At 44.2% G+C, this 25,324-nt stretch overlaps 1 protein-coding gene across 3 annotated transcripts in view; it reads right to left on the bottom strand.

Moving 5' to 3' along the window:
• Positions 1–25,324, bottom strand: part of LOC121863602 (BTB/POZ domain-containing protein 6-A-like) — an 81,539-nt gene that overhangs the window by 5,620 nt on the left and 50,595 nt on the right. For all 3 annotated transcript variants that reach the window (XM_042362331.1, XM_042362329.1, XM_042362330.1), the window contains exon 5: positions 19,409–19,545. In XM_042362331.1, the coding sequence (XP_042218265.1) occupies positions 19,409–19,545 (137 nt within the window). The remainder of the gene's footprint in view (positions 1–19,408; positions 19,546–25,324) is intronic.

The raw sequence follows: 25,324 nt of genomic DNA, 5'->3' as shown, positions 1-25,324 counted from the left end.
GGAATTAATCCCATATGTTCTGTTGTTCACTTAACCGCGGGACCCTCTGGGTTTTATTGACCGCGTTAAGTGGGGTACAACTGTATTATCCGACCTTTTCGATTATCCGTCGGCCCCTTCCCCAGTCGGTTAATCGAGGTTTTACTGTATAACCAATTGCATTGTAGATTTTGATATTTAAAACAGTGTTGATAGGAAAGATCAGGGAGTGTGATGCTTCTTAACAGTTACCTTGTAGTGGATTCCTCCCCTACAAGCACCGAACCTTCTCGAATTCCCCAGCCTGCGCCACCCACGGAGCGGGGGTGGACTATCTACCACGCCACCCCCGCCTTATAAGGCCTGACACCGCTGTGACCAGCTCTCTTTTCTACCCAGTGCCACCAGCAAGCAACACCTCCTCCGCGCCAGCTCATCTGGGCACTCCCCACCCAGCTCTCTCTACTCAACACTTATTACCATGTTACCTACCCAGCAACAAGCTGCATTGTACATCTAATACAACATGTATACAGTGAGCACATTGTGAGTTTCCTTTCTCCATCCCATCCTGAGTATGAACCAATATCTCATACCCCCACAGGCAAAATAGTCACAGGTTCTTCAAAGGTCACCAAGAGGCCCTCAGACGTGGCACTCTCTATTACATTGCCTCCGCCGTCCTTCACACTAACCATAGCACTTCCTGAGCTTGGGTTAATGGCCTTACATTCCACTTTCCCTAACTGGATGGTTCCATAGACTTTATGTACTGTACTATTAACTGACCTTTTCGATTATCCATCGGCCCCTTCCCCCTTGTGGTCGGTTAATCGAGGTTTTACTGTATAACCAATTGCAATGTAGATTTTGATATTTAAAACAGTGTTGATAGGAAGATCAGGGAGTGTGATGCTTCTTAACAGTTACCTCACATAACATTTATAAAAGGATTTTACCATTGAAGATGCTCAGTTCATGTTTAAACATAAGTGAACTTATTTAATGAGAATAACTTCAAAAATAGCCCAGCGTAACGCCAATGTAACCTTTCATATAGAAAACATGTAAATGAAATAAATGGAAGAAAATTTGCGGGTGTATGTGCACAAAAAAATGTAATGGAATATAAAAAATACGGATTAGGATGTTATGGGTTATTGGGCGTATTATTTACAGGTAAATAAAAAAAAAACACGATCGGAGTTTTAGGATGATGCTCAAGCCATTTTAAAGTGAATTCCAAACGAAACTTTTGTCTGTGTTCTGACTGTGGGACTCGAAAATACGTAATTTGACCAAATTTTGGTATGACTGGGGCAGGTCGTAAGTGCGGGTGGTCGTAAGTCGAGTAGGTCGTAAGTCGGGGAGGCGCTGTATTTTACTCTACAGCGTTTTAGTTGGAAATTGATATTTTTTGAGTGTTGTACTTTTCGATTTCAAGTTTGGTTCATCATGTTCATTTGTTGTTGTTTTTATTTTGCCTTATATGGTTAAGTTAGGTTTACTGGGGAGACAGATCCCCCACCCTATGTGCGAGGTTAGGTCAGGTCCTTCTGGTTTCTCTGGTTAAGTTAGGCAAGACATGTAGAGTATATTAATATTTGTGATTCCTAGGGTTAGGTTTTATGTAGTGAGGTATGAGCATCTCTCAATTTGCGAGCATCCTTTCACACCTATGTCAGCCCTTTCACTCTATGAGCATCCTCATAATTTTATGAGCGTCCTGTACACCTATACATCCTCACACCTGCGAGTATCCTCTCTACACCTATGAGCATCCTTTCTACACCTATGAGCACATCCTCACACCTGGTGAGCCGCCCCTCACACCTATATGCGGGGAGCATCCTCACACCTATGAGACATCCTTTCACACCTATGAGCATCCCCACACCTATGAGCATCCCTTCACACCTATGAGCATCCTCACTTGCGGGAGTGTCCTCTACACCTATGAAAGCATCCCTCTACACCTATGAGCATCCTCTACACCTATGAGCATCCCTCTACACCCAGGAGAGCATCCCCTTACACCTATGAGCATCCTCACACCTATGAGCGTCCTGTACACCCCATGGAGCATCCTTCACACCCCATGAGCATCCCCCTACACCTATGAGCATCCTCACACCTATGAGCTGCCGTCCTTCTAGGACTTATATGAGTGTCCTTACACTTATAAGTATTCTTCATAATTTATGAGCATTCTTTTCACACTTATGAGCATCTCTATACTCTATGAGCATCTCTACACTTATGAACATCTCTACAATTTGCGAGCATCTCTTTACTTACATGAGCATCTACTATACCTATGAGCATCTTTCAATTTATGAGCATCTCTACACCTATGAGCATCTCTTTTCTACACTTAAGGATATCTTTCATAATTTATGCGAGCATCTCTTCATACTATGAACATCTCTTCTACACTTATGAGCATCTACTACACCTATGAGCATTCACTACACCTATGATATATCCTCTTTCACACCTAAGGAGAGTATCCTTCACACTTGCGAGCATCTCATACCTATGAAAGCATCTTTCACACCTATGAGCATCTCTTTCACTCATGAGCATCTCAGACTTATGGGAGTGTCTCCTTTCACACCTATGAGAGCATCTCTACACCTAAGGACTTTCACACCTATGTGAGCATCCCTCACACCTATGAGCATCCTTCTGTTAATTTATGAACATCTCACACCTATGAGCATCCTTTTCATACCATGAGCATCTCTACACTCTATGAGCATCCTCTAGACTTATGAGTGTCCTCACACCTATGAGCACCTCTACACCTATGAGCATCCCTTCACTTATGAACATCCCTTCACACCTATGAGCATCCTCTACACCTATGAGCATCCTCTACACCTATGAGCATCCTCTACACCCATGAGCATCCCTTCACACCCATGAGCGTCCTCTAGACTTACGGGAGTGTCCCTTCACACCTATGAACATCCCTTCTACACCTATGTGAGCATCTCTCACACCTATGAGCATCCTAGACTTATGAGTGTCCTCACACCTATGAGCATCTTCACTTATGAGTATCTTTCATATTTGCGAGTATCTTTTATACTTATGAGTGTTTTACATTTATGAGTATTCTTTATATTTTATGAATATCTTCACACTTGGTGAGTATCTTCACTTGCGAGTATCTTTATACTTATGAGTATCTCTTTCATACTTGCGAGCATTCTTCATACTTTATGAATATCTTTTCAATTTGCGAGCATTCTTTTCATACTCTGCGAGCATCTTTCATACTCTATGAGTATCTTTCATAATTTATGAGTATCTTTCACAATTTATGAGTATCTCTTCATAATTTATGAGTATCTTTCTACAATTATGAGTATCTCTTTTCATACACTCTTATGAGTATCTCTAATTTATGAGTATCTCTCTACCTCTATGAGTATCCTTTCATAATTTATGAACATCCTTTCATAATTTGCGTAGAGCATCCTCACACTCTATTGAGCATCCCCTCACACTTATGAACATCCTTCTACACCTATGAGCATCCCTTCTATACCTATGACATCCCCTACACCTATGAGCATCCCACACCCATGAGCATCCCTCTACACCTAAGTGAGCGTCCTCTCTAGACTTATAAGTGTTCTCCTTTCACACCTATGAGCATCCCCTCTACACCTATGGAGCATCCTCTACACCTATGAGCATCCTTCATACCTATGACATCCCTCTATACCTCTGGTGAGCATCCTTTCACACCTATGACATCCTTTCACACCTACATACATCCTCACACCTGCGAGCATCCTTTCTATACCTATGGAGCATCTCACACCTATGAGCATCCCCACACTTATGAACATCCTCTAGACTTATGAGTGTCCTTCACACCCATGAGCATCCTCACACTTATGAACATCCTTTCTACACCTATGAGCATCCCTCTATACCTATGAGCATCATCTACACTTATGTTCTCACACCTATGCAAGGAGCATCCCCTCACACCTATGAGCATCCTCATACACTTATGAACATCCTCGACTCTATGATGTCCTCTACACCTATGAGCATCCTCACAATCGTGAGCACATCCTCTTACACTTTCAGAACATCCTCACACCTACAAGCATCTCTTCTTATACCTATGAGCATCCCTCTACACCCATGACATCTCTTCACACCTATGAGCAATCCTTCACACCTATGAGCATCCTCTACACCTATGAGCATCCTTCACACCTGCGGAAAGCATCCTCTAGACTTATGAACATCCTCTCACCTATGAGCATCCTCTCTAGACTTATGAACATCCCCTACACCTATGAGCATCCTCTACACCCAGGAGTACATCCTTCACACCTATGAGCATCCTTCTAGACTTATGAAATATCCCTTCACACCTATGAGCATCTCTCACACCCAGAGCATCCTTCACACCTAAGAGCATCCTCTGCACCTATGAGGCATCCCTAGACTTATGAGTGTCCTCACACCTATGAGCATCTCTAGACTTATGAACATCCCCACACCCATGAGCATATTTCCTCACAATTTGCGAGCATCCCTTTTCACACCTATGAGCATCTCTACACTTGCGAGCATCTCCCTTTCACACCCATGAGCATCTTCACACCTATGAGCATCCTTCTATACCTATGAGCATCCTCACACCTATGTGAGCATTCTTCACACCTGGCTATGAGCATCTCTTTACACCTAGTGAGCATCCCTTTTCACCTGTGAGCATCCTTTTCATACTTCATAAGAGCATCTCTTCACACCTATGAGCATCCTTCTACACCTATGAGCATCTCTTTCATACCTATGAGATCCTCTACACCTATGAGCATCCTCTACACCATGAGCATCCTTTCTACACCTATGAGCATCCCCAGACCTACAGAGCATCTCTACACCCAGTGACATCCCCTACACCTATGACATCCCTCTACACCTATGAGCATCCTCTACACTTATGAGTATCCCCCACACCATGAGCATCCTCTACACCCATGAGCATCCTTTCAGCACCCATGAGCATCCCTTCTACACCTATGAGCATCCCCACACCTATGAGCATCCCTTTCACACCTGCATGAGCATCCCTCTACACCTATGAGCATCCCTCTGACTTATGAGCAAGTCCCTCTACACCCATGAGCATCCCCACACCCATGAGCATCCTCTACACCTATGAGCATCCTCTACACCTATGACAGTCCCCCAGACTTATGAGTGTCCCTCTACACTTATGAGCCATATCTCTACACCTATGGAGCATCCTCCCACACTTATGAACATCCCCTACACCTATGATCATCCCTTTCACACTTTCATGAACATCCTTCACACCTATGAGCATCCTTTCTACACCTATGACATCCTCTTCACACCTATGAGTTGTCCTTTCACACCCATGAGCACATCCCTTTCACCATGAACATCCTCTCACACTCCAGTGAGTGTCTCTTTCACACTCCAGTATGAGTATCCTCTACACCTATGAGCATCTCACACCTATGAGCATCCTTCACACTTATGGCATCCTTCACACCTATGAGCTGCCCTCTACACCTATGAGCATCCTCTAGACTTATGAATATCCTCTACAGCTATGAGCATCCCTACACCTATGAGCATCCTTTCTAGACTTATGAGCATCCTTTCACACCTATGAGCATCCTCAGACTTATGATATCTTACACCTATGAGCATCCTCTTTTTCTACAATCTATGAGCATCTCTTCATAATTTGCGGAGCATCTTCATACCTATGAGTATCTTCACTTATGAGCATCTCTCAATTTGCGAGCATCCCTCTCTCTACACCTCTGCAGCATCCCTTCTCAGACTTATGAGCATCCCCACACCTGACATCCTTTCTACACCCATGAGCATCCCTCTACACCCATGAGCATCCCTTTCTACACCTATGAGCATCCTTTACACCTATGAGCATCCTCTAGACTTATGAGTGTCCTCTACACTTATGAGCTATCTCTACACCTATGAGCATCCTCTACACTTATGAACATCCTCTACACCTATGATCATCCTCTACACTTATGAACATCCTCTACACCTATGAGCATCCTCTACACCTATGAGCATCCTCTACACCTATGAGCGTCCTCTACACCTATGAGCATCCTCTACACTTATGAACATCCTCTACACTTATGAACATCCTCTACACCTATGAGCATCCTCTACACCTATGAGCATCCTCTAGACTTATGAGCATCCTCTACACCTATGAGCATCCTCTAGACTTATGAGCATCCTCTACACCTATGAGCATCCTCTACACCTATGAGCATCCTCTACACTTATGAACATCCTCTACACCTATGAGCATCCTCTACACCTATGAGCATCCTCTAGACTTATGAACATCCTCTACACCTATGAGCATCCTCTACACCTATGAGCATCCTCTAGACTTATGAGCATCCTCTACACCTATGAGCATCCTCTACACTTATGAACATCCTCTACACCTCACATTTCATTCCCAACCTTTTTTATTCCATTTAATTAATCTTCTGGTGAGAAGAGGTCTGGGGCATCCATTCTCATTAATTTCATCTTTTTTTTTTTATTTTTTTTTTATGGGGATTAGCCCACCTGGGCACAGGTCACTGACCCAAATTGGGGCCTGGGGGGCGAAAATGTAATAATAATAATAATTCATAGTAAATAAAATTTATACCTGTAATACAAAATGTAAAATAAAATAATAAATTAATAATAATAATAATAATACAGGTTGTACCTCTGTAGTCCGGCAACCTCGGGACCTGACCGGTGCCGGACCATGGAAATTCACCCTTTTCCTGGATAGATAGTGACTTGTGCTTAAGCGTGGAAGCACTAGCACCACTTTCTCTGCATCATGGTCTCTTTGAAGACATATTGAAGGGTTAAATGTCGTACAGTAGCTTCTCAAATTTCGCGAGTTTTTAATTCGACGTTTTCTATTTGAACACAATAAAAACAACACATTTAAAAATTTTGACGGCGGAAACTCGAATTTCGACGGGTTTGAACGGCCCACCAACGTTCAGACGACGTGCATAATCCTGTAAACAGCGTCATTTCTCTTATGTACAAAAGATTCATTTTTGATTATTAATGAAAGTCTTTTTGATTGAATTAATGTTTGTGTGTGCAAAATGAGCAATACAATTCATTAATAATACGTAGAATATTAAAACACGAGGAAATGAGACAGCATTGTTTTCGTTGATTACAAAACCAGTGACTGATTGGTTCTACATATAAAACTGAAGAAAATAAGACCCTGGTTGTAGCTGTAGTAAAATTAATATGGTTGTTTTAAGTAATGTTATTTAATGTTAATAAATGGAACAATAGAAGTAGCTAACGATAATGGTAAAGAGAAAAAGAGATTGCGTATGTAAGTGCACACACGTGAAAACATATCGTCATTACTCTACATAAGAATATGAAAGCAACACTTATCTACTGCTCATATATATTGAAGGGTTAAATGTTGAACTCTGTATAGACAAGCAGAGAGAGAGAGCAGCCGAACTGCCGGATGTAAACAAACCTTAATTTCCCGCGACTTTGTTGTTGTTGTTTTTTTATGGGGATTAGCCCACCCGGGCATAGGTCACTGACCCACATTGGGGCCTGAGGGGTAAAAATTTAATACTCCTTTAATAATAATAATAATAATTCAGATAAGTAAAAAAAAAAAAAAGCTGCCTATCTACCTATTGGACAAACTAAAATAGTTCCGGACCACGGGAGTTTCCAGACCACAGAATGCTGGACTAAAGAGGTACAACCTGTAACAATAAAGAAATAAAAAAATGAAACAGAATATGTATGTTTTGTTGTCAATAGTAAGAGAAACAATTGAGACCCTGCAATTGTGTGTAAATGAGGCAGAAAGTCAGATGAGGAACCTGGGACTTGGTCACAATTTTCGTGATGCCATATGGCAGCAGGGTCTACCATTAGACAACACAGCTTGCTTCCAATATCCTCCCAGGTGGTAGTACCTCCCTGTTTGGTAGTTGCCTACTACCTATGAACAACCACGGGCAGACAAAATAAATTATTCTCAGACGGTTCTGTTGTGTCATCGTCCACTAAAGGTCCAACCGCATTGCCTCCCGTGCTTGCGGGTTGTGTGTCACCGAGAGCTAGCAAATACTGTCTGAGCTTAACAAAGCCTTGGTCTTTAAACATGAATGAAAGCTTAGAAATGAACAAAGACAAATTAAAGATTAGGACAAGGAGTTTGAAGACATAATATGAGGTTCGTAAATATGCAAATGTTTGTAGGGAAACTAAAAGACTGTAATGGGATATTCTAGGATTAAGTGAAGTAAGATAGACAAGTTCAAATAGAATTATATTCAGGTGGTGATAAACAAGAGAGAGGTGTTGGTATTGTCGTGAATCAGAAGTGGAGCAGTAGTGTAAAGGGATACTGGCCAGTGTGAGATAGAGTTTTATTATTGATATTGAAACAGTTTATTTAGCAAGAAAAATACAGATACAGTGTTGATAATATAACACTATTGATATGGCTGAGCCAATTGAGAGCCAGATAGTCAAGTTTAATGCTAAACCCACAGACTTGATAACTATACAGGTTTATGCACCAACAAATTTTGGGTAAGATGAAGTCTTAGAAATTTTTTAAGAAGATTTAAAGAAAACCAAAACCAAACGACTGATTTTAATGTAAAGGTTAGGTAAGGGAACGTAGCAACCAGAAGTAGGATCACGTGGATTGGCTCATAGAAAGGGGAGAGGAGAAATATTAATTGACGTTTGTTAGGAAAACAAGATGATAATTGTAAATACATGGTTTGAACAACACCCTTAGCATATCTATACGTGGGTCTCACCCCAGGACAATGTAAACGACATAGTCAGGATTCAAATAGATTATACATTTTAAATGAGGAAAGATTCAGAAATTCAATAACCAGAACCAAGACCTATCCAGGGGCAGATTGTGGGGGTGACCACTTCCCAGGAATGAGTTTATTGAGGCTAAAACTTAAAAGAAAAAAACGAAAAAACATTATAAACATAATAAAATGGGATTCAGGTAAACTCAACACAGCGGCAGGGATAGAATATTAAATTAAAACCGAAAATATATTTTCAGTGTTGTTAGAGGGTGACTGATGAACAATTTAATAATTACAAAGAAGTGATGTTTGAGACTTGGGAAACTTATAGGACAGGAGGAACAAGGGATAACAAGTGGATAACAAATGAAATTTTAACGCAAATAGATAGACGAAGAAATATGAGAAGACAAAGTGAGACTTACATAAAAATTTTCAAAGAAATTCAAAAGGATTGATAACAGAAGGCAAAATTATAGGGAAATGTACAGAATGATCAAACAAATGAACCAGAAAAGAGAAATAAAAGGGGTGGTTCTATTAAAAGCCAAGAAAATAAGTTCGTGTTTGAGGCAGAAGAGGTAAAAGGGAGATGGGCAGAGTACATAGATGAACTGTGCAATGATAGGGAGAGAGTGGAGGTAAGATACGATATAAAAATACTGATCAATGTAAGCAAGAGTGAGTAAAATTAAAAATGATAAAGCATATGTGGTTAATCAGCTGCCATTATAATTTATAAAACAAAAGGGCAAACATGGGATATATTTCTATATATGTCAAAGAAGACCTTTACAGTGATTTAAAAAAATAATTATTACCTAAAAAGCTTAACAAGTAAGCTTAATAAGTCATGATTGAAAAGTTTTTTAATAATTCTAAGGTTAATAAAGTTTACTATAGAAAGTGAGTTATCTGGAGGAAAATGGATTTAAAAAGGGAAAAGGAACTAGAGAAACAAAATTTGGTTTGTAAATTTTGAGTTAAAGGGCTTTAGAGGCCCAAAGAAATTTGTAAATTTTTACTTTGTTGATTTTGAAAATCTTTTCATAAGGTAAAACACAATAAACTTATAGTGTTCTTGGAAAAAATAGGCATTAATGAAGGAGATATTAGAATTTTAAATAATCTTTACTGGCAACAGGAGGCTGCAGTGTTAGTAAATAATAAACTTACTAATTGGTTCACAAATCGACAGGGAGTAAGACAAGGCTGTGTTCTATCTCCAACATTGTATAATATATATTCAGAATTCTTTATGAGAGAAATTCTGAGTGAAAATGATGGAATAAAAGTTAATGGTAAAGTAATATAAAATATACACTATACAGATGATACTGCTGTTACCACAGATAGTAAAGAGACGTTACAAAAGCTCGTTAACAGATAAGTGGAAAAAAGGTGAAAAATATGGTTTAAGAGGTAATGCTGTAAGACCAAGTGATGATTGTTTCTAATTGGAAATAAATCCTAAAAAAAAACAAATTATGATAGGCAGCAGGAAACTTAACAAGTGGAAAGTTTTTGTGTTTTGGGGAAGTAACATTAACGGGAACAGCGACCGACCCGCGAGGGCGGACCGTTAAACACGACTCCACCGTTCAAATAGTGCGCATCCCAAACACCACTACCCTTCTGAACACGCGTGAGCCTGCACCAAAATCCGGCAATACCAACCAGACGTGGCAACCCAACCACACATTGAAACACTGTGATACAGTACAGCCATTATACCAACATGAGATATCTCACCTTCCAAATACTGGAAACTTTGACACCTCACGAACGCACAGAACTGACGATGTCAGCCTTCTCTCCCTACAGACCGTGTGGGTGGTCCACACACCTGCGGAGAAATTGCTAACTGTTGTCCTTCCTGATATGGTAGGAGGGCTATCTCTATTCGCTTTTATTTTTCCATTACTTAACCTGGCCGAGGCACCTGCTGATTGTTAATACTTCAGTATTTCTAGCCCCCCCCCCCCCAGTGGTGCACACTTCACAGTGTGGGATTGTGTCTCCAGTGGGGGTCGAGGAAAAAACCTGAGCCAATCCAGTAGTGCCGTCTGTGATAGTGCAGACACACCACTGTGCGGGGGTCGTCCTTAGGAAACTTTTTTTTTTTGTACTGAAGGGTCTTCAATAACCTTCGTACATGCCAAAAGGAAGAAGTAAATCTGTACCTAAGGTTCCCAGCCATCACAGCCATGGCCCTGCTCGTTCAGGCAGGGAGGTGGAAGGCGAAACAAAAAGACCTAAGACTGCCTAGACCACCGACAGACAGAAACCAGGAACCAACCACGGACAAAAGCAACTCGCAAAGACAAACTGTCGAAGTCAAACCAGAGAACGGCAGAGAAATACACTTTCGGACTGTTGACACGTCCACCTCGTTTGACAAAATTAATGGGTTCATTAGCCAGAAGGCCATTAAGGATCAAATTGGAGACGTGGAGAAAATCTGAAAGACGAGAAATGGCCAACTCCAAGTAACTGCTAAAGACAAAAAGCAAATGAGGGACGCCTTGAATCTGAAAACTTTCCATACAATCAAAGTGGAACCGTATATCCCACCGTTTCTCAATGTCTGTAAGGCTGTAGTTACCAGCTACGAATTCCAGGAAATGAGTAACGACGATATCGTGTACTACATGAAAGATCATGGAGTCGTCGATGCCTTCGTCTTTTAACAGGATGACCAAAGAGGGAGAAAGGAAACGTTCAACCACAGCTGTACTGATGTTTGATGGACTTATTAGACCTACCCGTGTCCTGGTAGTATATGAGAGAAGGCAAACCAATACAGTACATATATACCTTTGGACACTGTGGTAAGGCATGCTATAACTCCCAGGTATGCTACAAATGTGCCCAAAGTGAATGCATAGAGACGGAGGAAAAATGCTACCACTGTTCAGGTCTCCATGCTGCCTCAGACAGGCAGTGCCCTTCCTACCTGAAGGAGTATCAGATCAGCAAGGTGAGAGCAGAGACAAATTTGGACTACAAGGAAGAGGGTGGAGAAGTCCCTACAGACACCAACGCCTGGAATGTCCTTCGCATCTGCTGTATCTAAATCTATCTCATCCCCCAAAATGTGCACTACTGGGACACAGACAGAGACCAGGTCAATTGAAACACAAACAGACTCTACTCTCACCGGATATCCAAACAAAGACTCATAACAACAAACAAATAAAGACGACGACAACTAATAACCAAACTAAACACCAAAACAAGACAAACGAGACTAAGCAACTTAAACAGTCTGTCGACATTGTTCACTTACCAGACACTTTGAGGTTTGGTGGTTACAAGTGTTCCCTGAAGAATGCAGTGATGGGTCGGGAAACACCGTGTAACACTGAGTCCGTTTATTATGGATGAGAGAAATACAAGTGGTGACTCGCGTGTGCCTGCACGGCTCACACAATCAGGCTGAGGCTGCCTTGCCATATGGCAGCCTCGGGGCAATGTTGCCACATAACGTGCAGTGTTGCCACGTGATGATATATATAAATGCTACTCGGCACAGTAGCTTATGTACAGGGTTGCTACTCGGCACAGTAGCTTATATACAGGGTTGCTACTCGGCACAGTAGCTTATATACATAACCTACATCTCCCTCCCCCCTCACGCTCATAGTCTTTGTCTTGAGCGGACTTCTTAGTCCTAAGTCGCTCCGAGCGTCGAGGTGCACTGTGGGGCGGATCCTCGTGAGGTGTAGGTGACTCGTCCTCGGTCAGGGGGCCAGCAGCAGGGGGTGGGACTGGCCGGAGGAAGCGGCGGTTCCTCCACCAGACACGGCCGCTCGGCATCCTGACCTTGTAGTCCCGCGACCGGCCGACGCCCATCACTATGCCCACCTTGTCCCAACGTGTCGTCGTTGGGTCCTGGACGCGGACAAGGGCACCAATCTCCACTGGCTGAAGAGGGCGGGCACGGTCGTCATACCGAGCCTTGGCGTCCTGGGCACGTGTGGCGGCGCGGCGGTCGCAGCTCTCGGCTCTGATCTGCCAGTCCTTCGCAAAGGCCTTGACGTGTGCAGGAACGCAAGAGCGGAGAGGGTGACCATACAGGATCTGGGCAGGGGAGCGTCCTGTGTGGGTGGGAGTGGACGCGGGTTCTGGGCAGCTCTGTGTGGCAGCACCAGGCGCGTCGCTCGTTGATTCACGCACCCTGCTGGCGGTGTACCGAGCAGCTGGGATCTGCTCGGGAAAGTCTCTGGGTACCACGCATAACTCCTTGAGGTGCTCCCACGACAACAAGGGTGTAGCGAGAGTAGGCTGCACGTCGATCCATCCGTGACACGACCTGTCGCCGTAAGTGATCTCCGCTTGAAAGGAGCCCACAGCGTCCGGCATCTGGGAACCGTCCGCATTGTAGTACAGCAGCTGCGGCGGTGGTCCCAGGTCACGTTTGGTGAGGCCCAGTTTCTGGAGGTGCTTCAACCCAATCACCGTAGTATCGGCGCCGGTGTCCGGTATCACCTCGATGTGACCCGACACATCACCGTGTGTGACGGCGACGCGGATAATAGGGGAAGGGGTAGCCCTGGGGTGTGTGGTCGATTCCACCCTCCTGATGTGACTCCGCTGCTGCTTGGGGCTGCGTGGGCCATCTGGAGGGGGCTGCGTGTGAACCACCCCGAGGGAAGTGCGCTGCTTTCCTCCTCGTCTCGGGCTTTTGGGCTTGGGTTGGCGGCAGCACTTGTCGTAGTGTCCATAGCGACCGCAGGCCTGACACTTGCGGCCTCGTGCAGGGCACCTGTCTGTGTTAGACCAGTGGCCCCTACGGTCACATCCACGACACAGTGCGTCGGCGGCCGGGCATGTCTTGGGGCTGTGCTGCTTTCCACAGCTGCCACAGGAAGCACTAGGCGGAGGCGTGGAAGAACGTGTGGCAGCCTTCGCGTTGTTGGCCGCCTTCTTACCCTTCTTGTACTGAGAGATTGCTCTCACAGCAGGAGGGGCCCGTAAGGCAGAGGTGGCGGACTTGGTGGCCTCGTATGACCGACATTCAGTCACTACCACCTGGAGTGTGGAGGAAGCGTCCAGGGGGATGAGTCGCTGCACCAACTCTTCCTGCCTGACACCTGTCAAGATCCTGTGCTTGATCCAGGCTTCCTCACATTCCCGGCTGTGCGCCTTGCAGACGTCGATCTCCTCTGACAAACTCTTCAAGCGTACAAAAAAGTCGTCAAAGGATTCGTTCTCCACCTGCTTGCAGCTGGTGAAGGCATGGCGACGCAAAGCCTCGTTGTTCCGACCCTTAACATGCTCCTGTAAAAGGTCGAGCACATCCGTCACTGAAGATGTAGAATCGGGAGGCACTTGCAACGTGTGCCCCAAAACTCTCTGGGTCTCCAGCGACAAACACATCCACAGTTGGATGAGCTGTTTGTTTGGAGGCATGCTGTCAAGGTCCACCATCTTGGAGTAATCTGTCCAACGCCGCCTCCACTCACGAAAAAGCTGAAACGTGACGTCTGGTGAGAGGGCGGGTGGGGGTTGAACAGATGCCTTGGGAGCTGTTTGTTTGGAGGCAAGAGTACCTGGAGGACGCTGGTGTGGTGGAGGAGGGAGTGTACTGGCGCCTTGAAGCGCGCTACCTGCGAGTGAGGGAGGGTGGGTTAGCGCCAGGGTTGCCAATAGTGCCTCAAAACGCAACTTTTCCTCCTCTCTTCGTGTCTCCTCCCTCTGAAGTTCCATCTCTCTGCGTCTCTCGTCCCGGTCGTCCATCCACCTCAGAATTGTGGCAATGTCCGTCACTGGAGGTGGAGGATGAGAGTCTGCGCCCGGTGGAGGGGAAGGTGGTGGGGAGTCGTGTCTCCCATCTTGACGTTGTCCCTTCTTACCTCCCATCTTTGTGTGTGCATGGACTGCACTGTTTAGTATATAAAGTGGCGCCTCAACAGCTCGAACCACATATATATGACATAAACAGCGCAGAAATAACGCATATAGTCCACTGTTCTGTCCGTGAGTGAGTGCGTGCGTGCGTGCGTGTGTGTGTGTCTGAGAGATTGCTTCGTGGTGGCCTTAATGCCGGTGGCTGGAGACGCGGCGGGAGTGAGACCGTCAGTGTCACCCGGGATGTCACACGAGAAGGGTGTACGGCTGCGTGCTCCGTGGGTACCACAAAAAACAGGCCAATGCTCAACTCTCAGCTCTAGACACACACTAATACACTGACACTAACACTGCCACCGTCACTAAAACGCACTGTGACGGCCCAACACTGCACATCGCGGCGAAACACAGCGCAACACAACACAACACACTATGAGTCGACGCATCACCGGCAGACGTAACTGTCTCGGCACCGTTCACACACTTTGTAAGTCCACAGATCCTAGCCACTGCGCCATGGTGGTTACTAGTGTTCCCTGAGGAATGCAGTGATGGGTAGGGAAACACTGGGTAACACTGAAGTCCGTTTAATATGGTATGAGAGAAATACAAGTGGTGACTCGCGTGTGCCATGCACGGCTCACACAGTCAGACTGAGGCTGCCTTGCCATATGGCAGCCTCGGGGCAATGTTGCCACATAACGTGCAGTGTTGCCACGTGATGATATATATAAATGCTACTCGGCACAGTAGCTTATGTACAGGGTTGCTACTCGGCACAGTAGCTTATATACAGGGTTGCTACTCGGCACAGTAGCTTATATACATAACCTACAAGGTTCAGGTGAAGAGAAGGTCGCATCTGTTGACAGGATTAAAAAAGACCCCACAACACAACCAGTGTTTGACTGATGTGGAAACACTCCGGGGGCTTGGAACCCCTACCGAGCAGAAAGCTGGCTCTAACGAGCCAAGGGGCTGCTCAAGTAAAAGGAGGGGACGTTCTCCTACAGGCAAGTCCCCCCCATGGGATGCAAAAAAGGAGAAATAAAACTCAAAACGCTAACCATTTCAACTCCCAGACTTAAAATTCAATATCATCCAGTGGAACTGCAGAAGTGCTAGGAATAAAAATGCTGAATTTCTCTTACTAAAGTCATTATTTCGGCCAGACGTTGTTTGCCTACAAGAGACGGTACTTGTGGATCAGGTCGACCCACCTGTATTAAACAACAACACGGCATACAGGTGAGATAACCCAGCCCTATTTATTAAGAGTGAATTCGCCCAACGAAGAGTTGACTTGAACGTGAACCTGCAGGCTGTAGCATGCAGAGTCAAGTTTCGATCTGACTATGTAACCATTTGCTCACTATACTGTCCGCCGGGCGGGCTCATTGCTGAAGGTAAGCTTGAGGAGCTATTCAACCAACTACCAGGAAAAAAGAATGATCCTTGAAGACCTCAATGCTCGCCATCTGCAGTGGGGCAGCGTCCGGGAGGGGGGAGCAGGTGGCTGCAACCATATTCAACTCCAACTTCTCTCTTGAATGACGGTAGTGCGACTCGAGCAGATGGGCGATTTGGTTCAGCATCAGCATTTCTTATGAGTGTGACGCCCCAGCGGCTACTCTCGAGGTGCTCTACAACATTAAGAAAGCAGACTGGGGGTCTACTCAAGATCCTTTCATATAGACACCTTTGGAGAAGACATCAATACCAAAATTACACTCATAGAACAAGCTATAATACACGCAGCAGATTTAACAATTCTTAAGACTTCTGCAACTACCCACAAGGTTCCATGGTGGACACCTGATTGCCGACGAGTGATTTGTGAGTGCAATAGGCGGTGCCGTGTTTTCAACAGAACTCCATCTATGGAAAACCTCATAGAATAAAAAAAAAAACAAGAGCTAAAGCTAGGAAAGTTATCAAGAAGTGCAAGAGAGAGTCTTGGTGGGCATTCGTCTCCATTATTAACAGGGATACACCTTCTTCTCGGGTATGGTCTGCCATAAACCGGATAAAATCAAACAGAAGAAGGACCTTTATCTCACAGGTGAATAGTGGAGGATGAATTCTCGACGAACCCCAGGCCACTGCCAACGCCTTAGGCCAGAAATTCGCAGATGCCAGTAGCTCCACAAATCCACACGTCTGCGTGTTCCGTGATCGTGCCGAGCTCGGGCATCTCTACTTCGAAAACGGGAAACAGGATTACAATCGAGAATTCTCTCCAGAGGAGCTTTCCTTAGCTTTGGAAAAGGGTAAGGGCTCTACTCCTGGACCCGACGGTATTCAATATGAGATAATTAAGCACCTTGACCAGGGAAACTTGGACAAGTTGCTAGAAGTGTACAATGAGATCTGGACGTCCAGAACGTTTTCAAACTCATGGCACTATGCCCATGTCGTACCGATCCCTGAGAGGGATAGATGCCCTACGAACACCAACTTGTTCCGTCTGATTGCACTCACAAACTGTCTGTGTAAGGTCACAGAACGTATGATAAAACGTAGGCCAATGTATTTTTTAGAAAGTAACAACTTATTGAATGATCGACAGTGTGGTTTCTGCCAAGGTAGAAGCACACTAGATCATTTAATAAGTCTTGAAACAGACATATCAAAGGCCGTTTGCAGTAAAGAAATATTAATTTGCAGTATTCTTAGATATAGAAAAAGCCTACGACATGACATGGCGAACTGGCCTCATGATGAAGCTCCAGGCCTTAGGTTTGAGAGGTAATTTACCTGTTTTCATTAGAAATTTTTTGCAAGACAACTTTTTTCGTCAAATTAAAAAATAACGTAATGTCAGACACATTTGTCCAAGAAAACCTAGCCCCACAAGGCAGTGGCATCGGTCCTGCACTCTTTCTTATAATGATTAATGATTTCCTATCAACAGTACCTAGCCTAAGTGACCTCAAATTTTCCTTGTTTGCCGACTATTGCGCAATCTGGCGCTCCTCTCGGGTCGAGAGATGGTCTGCACAGAGAGTGCAGGTCGGCCTAAAAAACGCTGAAGAGTGAGCAATACAATGGGGGAGTTAGACTCTCAGTTGAGAAGACAGTAGGAGTGGTCTTCACCAAAAAACGTAACGTAAATAACCCACTATTGAACTTAAATGATACTCCTATTAAAATTCAGACTTCAATATAATTTCTCGGTGTTCATTTTGACCGGAAATTAACGTGGAAAAACCACATTAACGAGCTTGAAAGTAGATGCCTTAAAATCACAAACATCCTGAAAGTTTTATTAGGTACTTCATGGGGGGCCGATAGGAAATCTTTTTTAATGGTATAAGACCCTGATCAGATCAAAACTTGACTATGGTTGCCAGCTGTATGCATCTGCAAGCGACACCACGCTCGCAAAGCTGACCAGAATACAGAACCGATGCCTTCGTCTATGTCTGGGTGCCTACAGGTGTACATGTTTAGAAAGACTGGAGGTCGCCCCACTCCACAACAGGAGGGATATGCTGACGTTAAGGTACTCGGGCTGACTGTGGCTAGGAGGCAAGAAACAGGGCACCCAGGTTGGTGTGCTGTCGCTAGCCCCCGCTACTTGCAACTGCATAGGTCCCACTCCTCGGCCGTCTGGCTCCAGACCTTGTGCCAGGGTGCTGGTGTCCATTTCGTTGTGTCCGCCATGGGAGAACCCCAACTTTCATGTGGAAACATCGTGGCCTACATCCTGATCTCCTAAAACAACTTTTCTATCAATTTCTAGAAGGATAAAGCGCCAGGGTCACATGTACACAGACGACAATGTTGGGGCCGGTATCTGGAGCACAGACGGGGAGTGGAGTTTCCGCTTGCCGCGGCATAATAATAATATAATAAGTGGTGACCTGTGGTGTAATGGTCGGCATCCTCGCCTCACTAGCAAGCGGACCCAAGTTCGATCCTTAGAAATACCAAGTTGAGGGTAAGAGGGTCAAGGGAAGGCGGAGACTGGGATGGATGAATGAAGTTAGAAGCCTTGGAGGAATGGTAGAAATAGCCCGAAAACGTTTGGAGTGGAGGACTTTGGTCGCCAACCCTCAAATATGAGGACGGTTCTCTGATTCGTTGACTGAGGTTAGGTTCTTGATGATCTTTTTGTTTTGAAAAAAAAAAAAAATATGTATTACCTCCACCATTTATGGTGTGGTCTTGATAAATTTAAGAATGTTTCTTGTACTGTATTCAAAAGTTTCCTATCTCAGCTACGGACTCCTGTTCTTAAATAGTACACTTTAAAGTTTTCTGTTATAGTTTCGTTACGTTTCGCTAGGTTTGGTATTGTTTGTTTTTTGCATGTTTTGTCCCACAATTTCCCTTTAATTCAAAGCCCTGTCCACTGAATTTTTAACATTAGGATGATTACAAGCACACAAGATAATGAAATACTTCGGACAGCTATTGAGAAATGGAAAAAAAAATTGCAAGGGAAACAGACTGATGAAAGTGATAACGAAGGAGGACTCTTGATATAGCAGCCAGCACCATAACAAATGTGAGGTTAATAAAGAACAGATGACGGGGAAGAAGATTAATGATAGCTTTGGCAAAACTGGGTTAAGTGGTTGTAGTAAACGTGGAAATTCCCGATAAAATTACAATAACTGACAAGGTGCGAAGGTGTTGAATCGTTGTTAAGTAAAAGGTGGACTTACCAGGCTAAGAGAGCCCTGAGGAGGACCACTTCTGTCGTGATATGTAGAGGCTGCAGAGAGAGATGCTTTAGTGCGCTCCTAGTCAACCGACCAAACTGTGGAGACGATAACACAGCTGTCGGCGAGTGGTTCACAACCTGCAATACAACCTTTAATATAACAACTTATAGCATAACAACACAACCAATAACATAGTAACCACTAGTATAACAGCCAACACAACCTACACCTTAACAACAACCTCTATTATGACAACACAACCTCTAGTATAACACAACTTAAATTATATCAGCTCAATCTCCAGTATAACACAACCTAAGTTATTACAGCACAACCTATATTATAAAAACCTATATAATAACATTACAACCTCTAGTATAATAATACAACCTTTTGGAAGACAACTCATTATCTACAACATGGAGGTTAATAGTAACACTACCATAATTAATATAATAACAATATCTACTTTACTATAAGAACACAACAACTACAAAAACACAACTACAAAAACACAACACCTGATATTGCAACATTTACAACAACACAACATTTACAAAAAACACCACAACAGTACACCAACGAATAATAAATATAACTATCTTACAAACGTTCCCAGTGACATGTACAGTATAGAATTATCTGACACTTAATTCCGTACATTTTATTTTATATCAGAAGATAATAGTTAAGTTACTATTGATATTGTTATGCCATCACTCCTCTTTATCAGGATTCTGCCACTAGTCAAAATAAGAGGCGAGGCTTGATCGTGATAGCATTGAGAAACACCCCTGCCACTGAGAGTCTGTAAGGATGTTATTGACAGTGCAGAAGAAATTTAGCCAACAGTACTCCATGCTAGCTTCTCCAGTATCTTACTTACGGCTGGGAGGATTGATATGGGGCGGTAAGTCTGGAAAAGACCTTTGTCCCCAGATATTTTATATGCTGGGTGAACTTTAGCAATTTTCAGTTTTTCCGGAAAGACACCACTAGAGAAAGAGGAGTTGCAAATGTGTAGGAGAACAGGTAGTAATAAGTGGGCTACTTTCTTAATGATGCTCATTGGTATACTGTCTTCGCCTGCCGTTGCATCTTTGGAAATTTTTTATGATGGCCAATAATCCATCTGCTGTGATAGGGGATAAGAACAGCTCATTTGGCTGTCTGTTTTGCAGGTAGGCTCTAAATTCCTCAAGGTGATTAGGGATGCTCTCTGCAAGATTTTTGCCAACATTAATAAAATACTCATAAAAGCTGAGTGGGGGCCGAAGGTTGGGTGTTCCTGTTCTGAAAAGAGTTGCTTGATGATGACTGGAGCTTATTTGTATAATAGCTACGCTTGGCATTTCTAGCTGGTTGAGTTACACTATTCCTGACACTTTGGTAAGCATCACCGAAAGTTATGGGTCTTTTTGCAAATTACCTTTGGAGTTTGTTTTTCTTTTATCATTGTTCTTGATTTCACTTGTGTTATAGGGTTTAAAAATGGATACAGTTTTCACTGACTTAGTCTTGAGCGGGAAGCATTTATCAAAGCAAGCATTGAAGATGCAAGAGAAGTTGCAGCAGTTAACGTTAGGGTTGTCGGAGGCATAGATAAGATACCACCTAACATTCAGTAAGTTGTTTTAAAAAAGGAGCACGTTGTCGGCGCTGTAGTCTTTGTATTTTATTGGGACTATACTAGACCTTTCAGATCTTGTGACTGTTTTATACTTGGCAAAAATTGGGACGTGATCCGAGATATTATCAACATTATGTAAGTGACTATTCTTAAGGTGTGCGCACATGTGTGTGTGTGTGTGTGTCACACTAAATGGCATTTTTTGCCAAAAAGAGATAACTTTTTGTTTTTGTTGCTACAATGTAATTAAAATTAATTTTTATGTGTTAAAATTTGCATTTTCATTCATGACGCTGTTTACCGTTACAAGGTAAGTTGGTCAGGTTATGTTAGGTTAGCATAGCTTATCAATGAGGCTATTCATTTATAGTCATTAAACTTATTATTATTTACACATTCACAATATCTATTATTAATTATCAGACAAAATGTCTTCCAAAAGAAATGCATAAAAGTTACTCAGTGGCTATTCAGCCGTCACTGGTTGATTAGCCTGCTGTGGTACCTGAGAGTTTGTGTACTTTTTAGTTGATTACAGTAGCTTAGACCTCTCAAAGCTGTGTGGTCAGGTTATGTGACGGCGACCACCGCCACCAGTGTCCTTTCTTTCTTTTCTTTTATCCTCTTCACCACTGATCGGCGCGTTAGCCGCTTGGGCGATCGGTCACGTCTCTGATAACTTTTAATTTCATTTTATCCTCTTCATCAACAGATCAGCTCGTTAGCCGCTTGGGCAATCGGTCACCTCTCTGTTACGCACTGTTGGCAAGTACTGGGCATGCACCGGCTCCTGAATGTACCTGAACCTGCTCCAGTGTTGGTCAAGTCTGGTCTTGAAAGAGCTCACACTCGGTGCCGTCACAACACTCTCTGGTAGATTGTTCCCAGAGTTCACAACTCTCACTCCGAAAAAGTTTGCCCTCACAGTTTTCTGGACTTGTGGCTTCTTCAATCTTGATCTGTGACCCCTTGTGGGGCGAGCGTCCGCCAGCTCCAAGTAAGGACACTCGACTGAGTAGTGCCCCTTGAGATGCTTATACACCTCAATTAGGTCACCCCTTGCCCATCTGTAGTAGAAGCTAGGCAAGTTCAGGCGCTCCAATCTCTCAGGGTAGCTGAGGTGCCGAAGTGTAGGCACCAGTCTGGTGGCCCTCCTTTGAAAATTTTCAACCAACTGACAGTCCCTCACATATCTCGGGGACCAGATGGGGTGACAGTACTCCAGATGGGGAAGTACTTTACTCTTGAAGATCGTTACGAGGGACGGACCGTCTAGATATCTGAACGACCTTCTTATAAGACCCAATAATTTATTTGCCTGCTTTATCTTATCGCAATGGCCCGAGAACTTCTGCTCATTGTCAACATACACACCTAGGTCCGTTTCTCATTCGGTCTCAAATAGTGCAGTTTTTTCATCCCGTTGGGACATATGATACGCCTCTTTACCGTTGTTATGCCCCAGGTGCATCCTCTTACACTTCGTGACATTGAATCTCAGTAGCCATTTCTTCGACCATTCTTGGAGCCAACAGAGGTCCTTCTGCAGCTCTTCACAGTCCGCTTGGTTCTTGATTTCCCAAAATGACTTGGCGTCATCGGCAAACATTTGTATGGAGGAGTGTACTACATCAGGCATGTCATTTATGAAACAAACAAACAACAGCGGGCCCAATACACTCTGGTACCCTCAGGTACCCCACTTGTGACAGGTATGGATGATGATTTCTTGCCATTAATCACCACATACTGTTTGTGGTCATGTAGAAAGTCTTCTATCCACGCTAGGACATTTGCCCGAATTCCGTACCCTTCCAGTTTGATTTTGAGCCTTTCGTGGGGTACACTGTCGAAAGCTTTGGCAAAATCTAGGTATATATTGTCGATATTACCACCCCGTACCAGAATATGGGTCCAAATATCCAATACCTTGAGCAATTGTGTTAAGCAGGAGCGCCCCGGCATTGAACCGTGTTGGCAATCCTTTACAAGGTTGTTTCGTAGTAGATGTTCCATCGCTGCATCTCTGAAAATACTCTCAAGTACTCTACATAATATGCTGGTCACGCTCACCGGTCTATAGTTGTTCATGGAGTGACGATCGCCCTTCTTGAAGATAGGACTCACATAAGCCACTTTCCAATCACTGGGGACCTTTTGTTCATCCAGGCATTTACAAAACAGGATCTTCAGGGGCTCGGCAAGCTCGTTGCTCAACTCTCTGAGCACTCTAGGATGCACCATCTCAGGGCCGGGACTATTATGGACCTTTAGCTTTGACAGTTTATTTCTAATACCCTCTTCTGTGAACACAATGTGGGTCAGTGCTGTGTCGAACCGTCTGTCCTCAAACGCAGGAAGGTTAATCGTATCCTCTCTTGTGAACACAGAAGAAAAGAAGCTGTTTAATGCCTCAGCTTTATCCTGGTCAGAATCTGCGTAACTACCATCTTCAAGCTTCAGGTCTGATATTCCTACTCGCGTTTTTAATTTCGACTTTGCATAGCGGTAAAACGCCTTTGGGTTTGACTTGACCTCACTTGCAACCAGCCTCTGGAAATCCTTTTCAGCCCTTCTAAACTCTACCTTTGCTTGGTTTCTGGCTCTTGCATACATCCTCCTGTCCTGCTCACCGTTTGACCCAACCCACGTCTTGAATTTCTGGGTTTTCCTCTTAACTTTGTCGACCGCCGCATGGTTCATGTGTAGGGATCCCCTCGTATTCCTAGAGGCACTGGGTTTGGTCTTGGGTATATATTTATCGGTCAAATGGGTCACTTTACTAGTTATGATATTCAGCGTAGTGTCTGCGTTCTTTTGCCTTCGTGAGTCAGGCCAGTGGATACCTCTCATCTCTTTCCTCATCCCGTTGTAATTTCCCTTGTAATATATGCACCTTGGCCTGGCCTTATCTTGAACTAGGTAACAGTTAAATCTGAATGACAACGCACATGGTGATTGGTGCCAACTGGGGCAAGGTGTTCCAGTTTGGCCACCATACCCTCCTCTCCTTGTTTGTTATGATGAGGTTTAGTGGCTTGGGTGTTTGCTCCCCTCTGTAATGTGTCGGGTCTCTAACATGTTGGAACAGAAAATTATCTCTCAGAGTGTCTACAAAAAGAGTAGCAGGGTTATTCAAGTCATTTGGGGTGAACTCGTTTCTCCAGTCGATGTCGCCATAGTTAAAGTCCCCCATGATAAGGAGGTGGCTAGGGTTGAGCATCGCCGTGTTGTCTATTAAGGCTCTTAAGTTCCTTTGATTTAGTGGGCCACAGTTTGGGGATCTGTAGATACACCCGACGATAAGTAAGTCCCCTCCCTTTAATTTATTTTTACACCACTTGAACTCTTCAAAAACATCCTCTACCTTTACCCTCGCCTGGCTGGCTCTAAGGTCTTGCCAAGCATAGATAACCACACCCCTCTTGCTAGTTTCTTGAGAAACGTTCGTAAATGAGTCATATCCAGCAATACTGAACTCACATTCCTCTGGGTCGATTTTCCTGTTCTTGTACAACAGTTCTACAACTCCTACAATATCTGGTTGGTGTACTCTTAGTAGTGTTTCAAACTCCTCTCTCTTATCAAGGAACGTGTCAGTATTAGTGTACATGACATTCAAGCCAGAATTTGTTCTCGGTAACGTCTCTGCTCTTAGTAATAAACCCGCTCCCCCCACATTCTCAGAAGCTGCAGCCTTTGCTAAGTACACTGTATTTTGCAGGGTGTGGTTAGAAATGTCATTGTTTACACGGCGCTCGCCCCCTCCTGTCCGGTAGGCTGAGCTGGTGCCGCCTCCCGGGTGGGGGGTTGAGTGGGTGGAGGGTGCACTGCTGCCCCCTGGCCCTGTGTCTGCACACTTGGTTCCACTACCCTCCCCCTGAGTATAACCCATGTACACCTGTCCCCATTCCTCCTCGACTCCTCCCTCTTCTGCTTCAAGTCCTACAGGAGCTTCTTGTGCTGTTCCCTCTGCATTACCGTGCGGTCTGGGTGAATGAATACATCCCGAAATGCCTCGCTCCTTGCTAAGTTTTTTGCCTGCCGAATATCCCGCCATTTTTCCTCCTTGCTCACTAGTGTGATCCTGAGGGGGCGAGGCTTATCCCCTGCTTTTGTCCCAGCCTCCTCACATCCTGTGGGGTTGATGGCATCTTCAGAACCTCTGTACAAATATTTTGAAACTGCATTTTATCGTGTGTTACCTTACTCTCAGTTGCCTCCGCCTGGCTCTCGGGGACTCCAAAACTATTACATTGTTCCTGCACTGGAAAAGTTCCCGTTGT

The sequence above is a fragment of the Homarus americanus genome, unplaced genomic scaffold, assembly GCF_018991925.1.
Source record: "Homarus americanus isolate GMGI-L3 unplaced genomic scaffold, GMGI_Hamer_2.0 scaffold41366, whole genome shotgun sequence".
Taxonomy (NCBI): Eukaryota; Metazoa; Arthropoda; class Malacostraca; order Decapoda; family Nephropidae; genus Homarus; species Homarus americanus.
Note: the sequence above shows the minus strand (reverse complement) of the source record. Positions and strands in the feature narration are given on the sequence as shown.